General features: G+C 31.7%; 1 protein-coding gene across 1 annotated transcript in view; it reads left to right on the forward strand.

Annotated features, from left to right (window-relative positions):
* Positions 1–4,069: 4,069 nt before the first annotated feature.
* LOC105622988 (protein abnormal spindle) overlaps positions 4,070–12,917 on the forward strand; it is a 12,123-nt gene continuing 3,275 nt past the window's right edge. Inside the window, exons 1-7 of the mRNA XM_012204390.1 lie at positions 4,070–4,240; positions 4,370–5,663; positions 5,733–5,940; positions 6,834–7,031; positions 7,144–7,298; positions 7,445–9,970; positions 12,688–12,872. Of these exons, the coding sequence (XP_012059780.1) occupies positions 4,070–4,240; positions 4,370–5,663; positions 5,733–5,940; positions 6,834–7,031; positions 7,144–7,298; positions 7,445–9,970; positions 12,688–12,872 (4,737 nt within the window). The remainder of the gene's footprint in view (positions 4,241–4,369; positions 5,664–5,732; positions 5,941–6,833; positions 7,032–7,143; positions 7,299–7,444; positions 9,971–12,687; positions 12,873–12,917) is intronic.

Here is a 12,917-nt window from a genome sequence, read left to right on the forward strand (position 1 = left end):
ATTTCTTTATTTCTTTTAACTGTAAATTTTTCTCTCTTTTTTGCCGATACATTGTTGCTTAGGGTAAAGTATCATCACGTTTGTGAACAGAGTAAAACCTTTATCCGCTATGATTACATACGGAAATTCTTGTTCAATATCTGATAAGAAACTTGATGGAGGTATATGGTTATTTGTCTCCAAATAATGTTTTAAGGACATTTGTTCCATATTCCTGTCAGAAACTCACCCATTTGTATTGACATCAATGAATATAAATCTAAGTTTGAGCATCTACAAGCGCTAAAAGTACAATACTGAATATTTCTTTATAATATTGGTATCCCTGCGCCTATTAGAAAATTCGTAGAAAACTTAATAAGCACAAGATATCTGAATTTTGTGGTCAATAGCTCGTTCTTTGGTTCATTAGATTTCTTTAAAGATACACAGGGCTTCACCCTAAGCCCCTCTTCATTATATACTTAAATATACTTAAAAGACATCAATTCCCACTTCCATTCAGAATCCCGTTTACTGCAATATGCAGACGTCATATATTCTACTCAACGCAAAGTTGAAGCGGCAATTACTTCTGTTCAGAACTCAATTAACAGTATCCACCTATCTTAGAAGGTTGGAACTTCGCCTAGTAAGTCCAAATATAGTATATTATATTTTCTCAAACCAAAAAACACGCGGACGCTTCTAAATTAACTATTGAATTAACTATTAATAACTTTATAGAATCAATCATATAAATTCTTTGGAGTTTTGCTTGATGACAAACTCACAGACAATTTGCAGTTAAAAGTTTTCATTGAAAAAGGTAAAAAAATCATTAACATCAATTCATCGTTATCCGGTGTAAAATCACTCTCCGGCCTTCTCCTCACCATCTATAGGGCGATTCTAAAAAGTGCGGTCGAATATGGCTCGCAGATCTTCTCTTGGAATACAAAATCATTGAATTTTATTAAACTCCTCCGGATTCAATACAAGGCTATTAGGAAGGCGTTGGGTTACTGTGTCTACATATCTATTAACGCTATACTAAGCGAAGGTGGAGAATTTCCCCTACACCACAGATTCAACTTAGCTATCTCTAAGTACGTGGCCAATAAGTTTAGTACTTCGTATGAAGCCCTGCGAGAATTAGAATACGTAGTTTCTCAAAAGAACCGCAGAGCGGAGGCCATCAAGTGCTCCAAACTTTTTAAGTCTCTTTAAGTCGTAAGACTTAAACGTCACTTGCAAACCTAACAAAAAGATTATATCATATATTTGACATAAGTAATGTCTAAACCAAATTCATATGTGAAAATTATGTTGGAGTGCGACAAATGTCTGAATCTACAAACACTCAAACAAATGCTATCAAATAGAAATTGATAGAGTATTATATTAATATTTATATATAACATTTAACGAGGAAAATAAGTTTTTAATTCTTTTCCTCTTTATGAATTTGAGGTTACGTATTTAAAAATACAATTTGCTAATTAATTTTTAGATCAAAGCTTATGTTGTATATATAGAATGAAATAAAATCAAAAACTATATATTAAAGACTCTAATATATAAATATATTAAAGATTCTAATAAATATAAATCAAATAATATAACTTATAAATTTCAAATTGCTAAAATTTATTTCGCAATGTAATATTTTTTTCTAAAAAAATACACCTAACATATATGAGTCTGCTACATTCATGTGTAACGATCTATTTTTAGCATATAAGACTATTATCAGTTTTTAGTAAAGTGAAAGAAATTTTCAATTAATAGGGTATTTTTTATTTATTTTATAAAAATAAACAATTCATTTTAACATTAAAGGACGGTTTATAGCTCTGTATCATTCGGAATTAATTCTTGGCACTCGGATTGCTCGAAGATCATGTAATTAAACTCGCCATCTGCAAGCTCGCATCTCAGACATTTACATTATCGAACGCACCTAATCTGGACACTGCATTCGCGCGCATGCCCGACCGCCATTAATAGTCAAAACCGGAAAAGTATCGCCATGTTTGCCGCGCAATTTAAATGAATGCTTGCTGTTATATGCGACAATAGAGTTGAAACTATTTAAATAATCCAAGATGAAAGATAAATTAAAATAGAATTGTGTAAACAAGCAAAAATATGTTTAACAACGTGTCAATATATCTTGCAATCATCTATATAATGATATATCTATATAATATATATTAATCTATACTGCTGTTATGAGAGTCTCTAAACATTTTATTGACAATTATCGCTATTGTTAACTAGTGATAGCCAATGAGAGCCACGCTTTTTTCCGCAGGATTATCCTGCCATTATCACTAGAGGCCTAGAAAAAGAGATGCAAAATTGCATTGGTTGAGTTAGGTTTTTTAAAAACCATTTTAATTCAGTACAGGTGCTCCTAACCTTATAAGCTGATGACAGTAAGCCAAGAATATCCATTTATTTGCCTCATATTAATAATCCATATATTTCTTATCTCAGAATTTATTGTGAAATAACAAAAGAAATGAATTTTCTTCTTTTTGATGTTTTCGTTTTTTGTATACATTTTTACAGTCAACATAGCACTTTCTGCACAAAAAAGTTTTCTAAAGAGTCAAAATCAATATAGCTTTCAAGAAAAGATTAGATTAGATTAAGTTCGATACTAAATATTCACACAAATAAGAATACTTATACTATAATAATAGTTTTTTATTGCACTTCGACACTTTGTATTGTCTTTTCTCTATATTTTTCTCTATATGATCTATGTATATTATAAAGCTATATCTTGATGCATTAGATGCAATAGTGAATTAAAATAGCGCTCTAATTACATGATTCAGACAATCAATTAGATCATATCCACAGAATAAAATTGCGAAATTTGCAAATAGATCTAAGAGAATGATTCTATGATTGGCGATATGCGAATCTGCTTACGCACGATCCGCTGCATGGGACATCACTCTCATAGAAGAAAAAAGAAGCAAGCGGCACGGTTCCTATAATTATCTAGTTAGTTTCTGTCTCGCGTATCGCGTACCGCGCTATATTGCATCCTTATTCTCCCTCGTTTTTTGTGATCAAAGTCTCGTTATAAATGCTTTGAAGCATTTGATGGAAAGAAAGAATTAAAAGATTAAAAGAAAGAATTTTCAAACTGACCAGTTAAAAAACGTTGTAGCATTGCATTGATCGTATCTTTTGTTGCACTAGTACAAATATGCGGCAGAAACGCGCATATGTGTCCACTATTTTTAGGAGCCGATTGCCAGATTCTGTATTCTAGGAACACTAGTCACGCGATCAAAATTGATGCTGGTATTCGTCAATTTATAATCACGTGTCCTATTTTGACACTCAAATCGAACGTCAGCACAAAAAATACAGCCTAAAGATGCATTCACATACAAGCGTCAAGCAGCGGAAGCAGCAACCAATCAACGAGGCGATAAGTGCAGTGGCTTAAAAAATATTTTTTTATACCACTGCCACTCATCGTCCAGCTGATTGGTTGCTGTTTCCGCTGCTTGACGCTTGCATGTGAATACATCTTTAGTTTGCTGAACGCGACTTAAGATACCTTTACATGGCAGCGTCATGCGTCGAGCATCGTAAACTTGCTATTCGTCAATTTTGATCATGTGACCTGTTTTTAGCGAATAGTAAGCTCACAATGCTTGACGCTTAACGCTCCCACGTCATAGTACCTTTACGCTTTGTCTATGGTTGACGGTTGACAATCCTGCTTGTAGGTTAGTTTTGCGCCCGTTCAAATTGATTTGACTGGAGTCCGTTATTTTACTGTGTGATATAAGTATGAATCTCATTTTACATAAAGATTTATTTTGAGAAAATAAGTAAAGCTTAAGTTAAAAACGTGTAATTTATGAGAATTGATTTATTTGACATAACACGCTTTTCGTTAAATTTAATATTTAATATTATATTTAATTAATATTTAATTAATATTTAATATTATATTTTAATGGAATAATCTACAGAGATTTTGTCTTGGAAGTTTAATGATTTATAATCTATCTGTAATCTATTTGAATTATAGTTTATCAAGTGATTATATGTGATGCATCCGTACTCTGCGCCAGAAATCAGACAGCCGTCTATGGATAAGTTTCGATATAGTGTACTACTTGCCCCGTTTCAGCCAGCAACAAGAATTGAATTGGAAGCAAAGATAAACACCAATGTAGAATGCTATTTAGATGTGAAAAACACTAGCGACAAGACATTAAACGTATGGGAAATGTATTAAATATTTTTAATCTTCTTTTGTATAGGATTATACAAAAACTATATAAAAAATTTTCAGATATAACTTGGCCTTTTATTCAATTTGTTTCATTTAATAATATTTTTCTTACAGATATCTGTAACAAAGCTACCATCTGTAAAACGTCGAATTGATCTAAGCTTGTCTGAATTAGAAATTCAAGGACATAGCAATGGTACATTATGTATCAAATGGTCACCTAGGGAGGCAGGACGCTGGCGAGATGTGTTGCAACTTACTGATAGTAGGCGAATTAAATATGATATTGTTATAGCAACAATAGCTAAGGATGATAAAAAAAGCAACAAAACAAAAAGGCCGAAATCAAGTATATTATCAAATATGTCAAGTCTTTCTACATTAACAATAAGCAAACAATCTCATCGAAATAACATATTGGAAGTTCCATCTATTAGTCAGTCCCTATCTTCCTCTTTGACCAACAATCTTGATACACAAATAAAACAATACAAGCTTGAAAACAATTTAGATAAAGAGAATATTTTGAATAAAAATAATGGAACAAAGAGTTATGCATCGCAAACAAAAGATTATTACAAAAGAGTTGATGAGATGCATTATAACAGACATGATAAATCAGAAAATATCTTGTGCGAGCAAAATATAAATGTGTGGAGTGACAGTAGTATTCTGCCACAAGTTTTGCTTCCATTAAATGCACAAGATATACGTAGAGCAACATACATTAAAGAAAGGAAACCTTGCAACAGTATATTGAACGAGCATCATAAAGAAGTTCATGAAAATATGAAGTGTAATAAAAACAAGACGCAGTCCGATTTTTCCATACTTCTGAATAAATTTACATTCACATCTACAGATGTAATTTCGAGTTCACCAACAAGAAGAGAATCTACAGAATCCATAACTTCTCATATCATAGATAAGCATAAGACATTCAATATCAGTCATCAATTCTTTGATACATCCATGATTTATGATGCAAAGACTATTGCCAATACAGTACCTGTATTACAACCAACAAGTCTGTATAACTTGTCACCAATTAAATCTGATAAATGCTCTCTCATGACTGGTATCAAGGATTTAATTTCATCGTCGCCGATTCAATTTCAACATTACATACCAACAGATTCTAACGAATACATAAACCATTTTATGGTAGACAAAAATCCAAATATTCAAACAACTAATTGCGAATACTTCAGTTTTGAGGTCATTTCTAGGAATGACACAGCAGCAAAGAAGACCGGAGATGTATATATCGAAATTTCTCCACCAAAGAAACATTTCTGCTCTAAGATGGTACCAAAAGTGAACAGTGCAAGAATCGGCAGAATTATGAAAAATAATACTTTATGTGATGGTAGGAACAGAAAAAAGTTACAAGTGAACATTGCTGCAAGTGAGCTCTGCCTTTATAAAAAAAATTGTATTTTTAATAATATCAATACTGATGACATTATAATTACAGAAAATGATGTGAAGAATATACCAGCAATCAAAATAAACAAATTTTCCCTCAGTACTTTGCGTAATACAAAGTGGTATACTGGAAGTGGTACTTCGTCGTCTAGAGATTCGAGTTTCAGAATACGAAACGAAGAAGAGTACTTTATATACGAAACATGTGGATTAGATCCTTTTGCACCATCTACAATAGAGGATCCATTTCTTAAAAAGTAAGCTAAGCTTTAGTATAATTCATGTAGAGAGAACATTTTATATTAATAAATTTATTTAAATTCAGAATCTATAATTATATTATATGTAAATAACAGATTCTGATTTATAATTTATACTTTATAAATTATAGATTCTAATCTATAGGATATATCTGGGTTTAAATCGCCAAATTAAAAATGTGAATGTAAAATCTCAAAATAAACAATTTTTCTCTGCTTGCAAATGCTTTGTTTAAAAGATATTAACTTCTTAAATTATAGAACTAGAAATGAACAATGTTGAAATATCTCTTATTTTATTTTCAAAGATTATTGATAGGCTTCCATTGTGCTATAAGCAACTGTAAACAAAGTTATAATGCAAGCATAGCTAAGAAATTACAGACATACAATGTCAGTTAGTCACTTGTTCTCTCATTAATAAGTGCAAGGCTTGTCTGAAGGCTGGAAGCCATAATTTTGAATGAAACATTTAATAATTACATTTTGATTATTGTTAAACAGTAAAGGGAATATACCTAGATTATTTTGACATTCATTTCTACAATTTTATAACTTAAGAAATCAATATCTGTTAAACGAAGCATTTGTGAGCAAACTTCCAGAAGAAATTTTGGTTTTTTTTTTAAGTCAAAAAAATAAATTCAAATATTTTGAGTTTGAGGTTTAAGTTTAACCCGAGAACATTTTGTATAATATTATATGACATCTTGTATAAATTATAGAACTTTTAGTTGTTTATAATCGTTTTTAATTTTTTTTATTATTTACAAAATTAATTTTTAAAAATCGTTACCCTTTTATTAATGTAAATTATTAATTATTAATGTCCAATTGCAGACTAAAAAATTGATTCTGATTATCTGAACATGTTTATTATTTTATTATAGTACAGTATACTTTAACGAGCCGTGGCTGCTGCAGCAAGAATTGGCGTTTACAAAGTGGTTGAATGCTCTACTATCTTCGCCAGAGGATTTATCTGTTGACATTGAAACTGCCATAGTAGACATCGGCAAAGTATGGCAAACATACAAAGCACAAAAAGATACTGTATTGGCTGAAACCAAAGAGGCTGTATCCGCTAGGTGTGCATTATATTAATGATTAATATAAAAAAGTCTGCTTCTAAAAAACGATAGAAAAATTAATTTTAAATAATCGTCAACCAACAATTATTTAATTTATAATTTTTTTCAGATATCACACGAATACACGATTAAATACGTTACGAAAAGCCGCGAATGTTATGTTCAAACGGGATGAAGTCACACAAGTTCTTTCACGTACCAATATGTATATTACTAAAGGAACTTTGTGTATTAGATCAGATCGTAATCTTCATCGTGATATTGGTGCGTAAAAATAATTTTTTTTTATATTCTTACTTATCTTTAAAATTATCCAATTTTTAATTTCTTATCCTTAATTTTCTTTATGATCAAAGAAAATTTTGATTATACAAATCTTAAATCTTAGATATTTGAATAATATTTTACAGGTTTGCAGAAACTGATATTGAGCTTATTCCTGAGTTATAATCCTCTGTGGCTACGTATCGGTTTAGAAACTGTATACAAGGAAAATATTTCATTACGCTCGAACAATGACATTGTTGGTCTGACTCGCTTCTTATTAACAAGATTCTTTTCGAACCCACGATTGACGAAAATGCCCGGATATCATAAGACTGACTCAAGCCAAAAGTTTGTTACACTGCTGAATCAGTTTAGTTTGAGAAAATTCCTATTTTTAATATATTTTCTGGACTATGCCAAGCAACATAAGTTAATCGGCCACGATCCATGTCTATTTCATAAACGCGCGCAGTACAAGGAAAGTCGTGAAATTTTGCTAAGCTTCTCGCGCGAGCTTCTGAGTGGTATCGGCGATGTGACTAGAATGCTGCGTGGTCATAATTATGTGCTTACTTATCGACAAACCTACATCGAGGAATATGATTACGCGGTAGTGAATATACGACACGATTTACGTGATGGTGTGCGACTTTGTCGCGTAATGGAGCTAATTACCGGTACTCAGGGATTGACCCAACGTTGTCGGGTACCAGCAATATCGCGTCTCCAGAAGATACACAACGTAGATATGGCATTAAATGCTTTGTGTCAGGTTGGCTATATCCTGGAGGGCAATATAGACGCGAAAAGCATTGTCGATGGCCATTGCGAGAAGACTCTGTCGCTTCTGTGGCAAATTATTCACAAGTATCAGGCGCCGCGATTTGATCGAGCGATTCGTGTGATCCAGAAGTGGTGGCGGGCGCAACTCTGGTACATTTATGTGAGAAACTTCCTACGCGCACGTAAAAATCTGGCTGCAACAGTAATCCAACGTATGTGGAGGTGCAAACAGACACAGTCATTGCACGTGATCGAAACTGACGGTAATCTTGAGGAACGCAAACGGTACTTATGCATCAGAGCAGCCACGATACAAATTCAGAAATGGTGGAAACAGGTGAGAAAAAGTACGAAGATGCAAGAGCTAAGAAAGAGACATAAAGCGGTGATTGTGTTGCAAAGAAGATGGAAAGCTACATTGTTAATGCAGATGCAACAAAGTCTGTATCACAATCTAAAGAATGCTGCATTAACGATTCAAATCCATTGGAGAGCAACGCGAGTAATGAAATTGCAACGTTCTAAATATCTTATGCTAAGAGATGCTACCAAGATAGTACAATCCTGGTGGAGGTCTGTGAAAGCCATGCAGAAACATCGTGAATGGTTTCTTTGCAGCAAAGAGAGCTCTTGTATCATTCAAACTTGGTGGAGGCAACATTTGTTGGTGCGAAAAGCACGCAATGATTTTCTGCACAAGAGAGCTGCTGTGCGTAACATTGAGAGATGGTGGCTGAGTATACTCAACAGAAAGAAGTTCTTTCTCTATCGAAAGAATATCATTCTCATTCAGAGAACATGGAATAAATATCAAATGCGCAAACGAGAAGTCGCCTGTTTGAAAATACAAACGTGGTGGAGAGCCGCAATGTATTCACATAGATATAAACTTCAGAAATATTCTTGCCTGAAATTGCAACGTTGGTGGCGTAGACTTGTGCTTATGAGACATCAACACTTGGAATTCCTGCAGCTACAGAAAGTAGCATATATTATACAGAAGAATTGGCGAGCGAAAACAATTAGGAGAGATTATTTGAAGCAGCAACAAGCAGCTTTGCTGATACAATCATGGTATCGCCGTGCCAATTCAGCGAGGGCCATCCGACGACATTACTTAAAAATGAGAGGTGCTGCAACACGAATACAAAACTGGTGGCGCAACATTACGGAAGCTCATCAAGAACGGAGAAGATACTTACAGCTTTGCAAGAGCGCTGTTTTTTTACAGATTTGGTATCGACGTGTCTTAGCTCGCGTGGATCAACAGCGATATTTAACGAAGAGGAAAGCATGCGTTATTATTCAATCTTGGTGGCGAATGATCAAAACGAGGAGCGAGTATAAACGGTTCATGGTCCACGTATTAGAGATGCAAAGAAGATGGCGTGCAAAGAAAGCCGCTCGCATCATGAGGAGAGAGTATTTGTTAACTCGCGCGGTTATTGTCGTGCAAGCACGCTGGAGAGTTCTGACAGCAAGGAAACGATTCGTCGCATTGCGTCAAGCTACAATAGTCATTCAATCGTGCTACAGAATGAAAGTTGCAATACGGAGATACGAAGCTAGTAAGTATGCTGCGATGGTCATCCAAGCCTACTGGCGAGCTTACATCGTTGGTAGAGAAGAGAGATTGCGTTATCTGTCTTTACGCCAAGCAACAATCATGTTGCAGCGTCGTTATAAGAGAAAGAAAACAGAACGTGAAATGCAATGCCATGTAAATGATATTGCTTTACTTGCTACAAAAATTCAAGATGAATGTGGAGGAACTATCCAGGTGATTACCACGAAACTCACGAGCAACGACTATTGGCAAAAGAAGATCAATGTATTGCGCAGCTGCAACAGCGTTGGGATGCTGCTTACTTGTTTGTATAGCTTAGGTAAATTCATTCTCATTTGAGGAATAATACTGCATGATTAAGCGTTATTAGTGACAATGATGTTTTAAAAAGACATAAAAAAGAGTTTGGATGAAGAAAAAAATTTATTTTTCTAATGCTATTTTTTACGTATCATTTTCTAAATAATTGATTTTTTCTCTTAACAATATCAATAATAAATAAATAATTTATAAAATCTATATGAACTTATAACCCCTTATTTTTAGAATTTACTTATTTTGTGCTACCCGAATATTAAAATTGTAATATAAGAGATTAACAAAGTTTTTAAAACGATTTTTAAATCAGCCTCTTCCTTTTGCATTTTTTCTTCAATTTTTTAAAATTGTGCTAACATTGGTACTAAAATCTTACTTTTAAATAATGATAAAAGAAAAAGAAAAAAATTATAATAAAAATAATTTTTGACAATTCTGAATACAACTAACGTTTATATTCGTATCAGTTATTCAAATAGCTAAAATAAAACTGCATATCTAATTGTAAGTTGTGCTATCTTAGCATAAGACTTTATTCTTGCGCGCTATATTAGGGCACAAGAGTAAAAAATGTCTTTTTAAAACCATATTGTACTGAGGATTTCAAAGATTGTGTTGACTTGTGCTAATCTAGTATACAACTGAAATATGTAGTTTTACTAATATATGTAATTTTTACTGTTTGAAAAACTTATGTATGCGAATGTAAACATAAATTATATTCAGAATTGTCAAAAATTATTTTAGTCATAAAACTTCTATTATTATTATTATTTAAGGTAATACTATAGCACAATGTTAGCACAACCTAGTACAATTTTTAAAAATTAAGAAAAAAATAGGAGTTGATTCAAAAATTGTTTTTTTTTTGTATTTTTTTTAGTGTATTTTTCATATTACGATTTCAATATTTAAGCAAAATGCAGCACAAACTTACAATTCTCAAAGTAAGTTTTAAAAATGGGAAAGGGGAGGTAACTTTGTATTTATAAACGTGGGCGCCAACTTTTGTTGGGAATGTATGAATTACTTTACACATTAGAATTTTCGTATGTGAAATTTCACACATGAACAATTTTTTAAAATAACTAGCGTTGAGCAGAAATAGTTAAATTTTTTTTGTAACTTTTATTTCAAAATTTCAATTACTGAGCGAACCGAGCGCGGCTTAATAAAATATTTTTACACAATTCTCTTTTCTTTTATAACATAGTTCATATTGTCCATAAATAATGCTCATGTATGCTTAATGTTCATTTCTATCATAGATAGTAGATATAGAAATGGGCATGTTATTTAATTTTAAGATATAAACTCGAGAATAACAAAAATAATGAAGGACTAATGAGAGTTTTAATGCAGTAATCAATGCAAAATAATTTTTATATTATCTATTTATATTATCTATTTATAACAATTTATATTATCTATTTATAACAAAGTTGATTTAGACGTTTCGACTGTACTTCAAATCATTATTCCATTATGTCAAATTTTGCCTACTCATGGTAAAACGGACGAGAAATAATCCAAAATCGTTTCTGTTGACACATGGTTCAAAAGTTAGATAGTAACGAACAGCGTATCAAAGCAAAGCATGAATCATATCGAAAAAATAAAAATTGTCAATTATGACAATTCATTTCAATTTAAAACTTCAATTATATAATTGATAATTTTCGTTTCTTCAAAATTAGAATAAATTTACAAACTTGATGACAATATAAATGAATAACAAAATCAATTAAAATGTTATAAAATAAGTACATAAGAAACTGTTGTCAAAAGGCTTCTTATATATTTATTTTTAACATTTTAATTTTGTTATTTATTAACACTCTAATCAATCATGGAAGTTTACTTCATTTTTTCGTTTTACGATTTCGTTATTATAACTGAAAATGATTTAAGTGACTAATAAGGGAACACTTCTAAGTGAATCTCTCTGATTTAAATGAGCTTTTAGCTCATTGTTGTTCTATGGACAATAATAAGAGACACATATTTTTTTATATTATACATGCTGAGTCGCACGTTAAGGAGATGAAATCCCTTAAAAAAAATCGATTTTTTTCTTTCAGATTGATAATATCATCGAAACTGTAAGGGATAGAAAAAAATTTTCAGAATGAAAATCGGCTTCAAGAGCTTTAGAAATAATATATATATTAGGTGTGGCATTAAAAACAATGCCATCTAACGGGAAAAACGCCACGAACTTTTTTCCACACCTAATATATATATATATATATATATATATTTTATATAATATATATTATATATAATAAAAAATATTTTTTAAATTATTTATAATACAAATTTTTTATTTAAAAAAAAATGTTTATTGTAGTTCTAAAATACTCTTAATGTCTTTCAATTTTCATTCTGCAAATTTTTTTCTATCCCTTACAGTTTCGACGATATTCAATCTGAAAGAAAAAAACTGATTTTTTTCAAGGGAGGATTTCATAACGTGCGACTCAGCACGTATAAAAAAATACGTGTCTCCTACTTTTGTCCATAGAACAACATACTAAAAGTTCATTTAAATCGGAGAAATTTACTTAGTTGTGTTCTCTTGTAAGTAAAATTGAAACGTCTAATATTGTTTCGAATAAATTTAATATTTCATTTCCTTATCAACTTTATCTTCATTTTTATTAATCTTGAGTTTATTTTATTTAAATGATTTATAAAATTTATATTCATCACACACAGATACTATAACGATACTGTCTCCAACCATTTGTATCATTCTCTGTGAGCTGAACTTAGCCGACGACATTTACAATACAATAGTGCAAAACAACAGATCGCTACCGTGGATGAAAATCTGTCTGCGAGCATGCAGCATTTTAATTACTTTGTCGAAGTATTCCTATACGAGAAAATATGTCCTTAAGGTAGAAAAAACCGATGATTTTATCTTTCTTCTATTCATTATATAT

This window comes from Atta cephalotes, assembly GCF_000143395.1.
Source record: "Atta cephalotes unplaced genomic scaffold scaffold00051, whole genome shotgun sequence".
In the NCBI taxonomy this organism is placed as follows: Eukaryota; Metazoa; Arthropoda; class Insecta; order Hymenoptera; family Formicidae; genus Atta; species Atta cephalotes.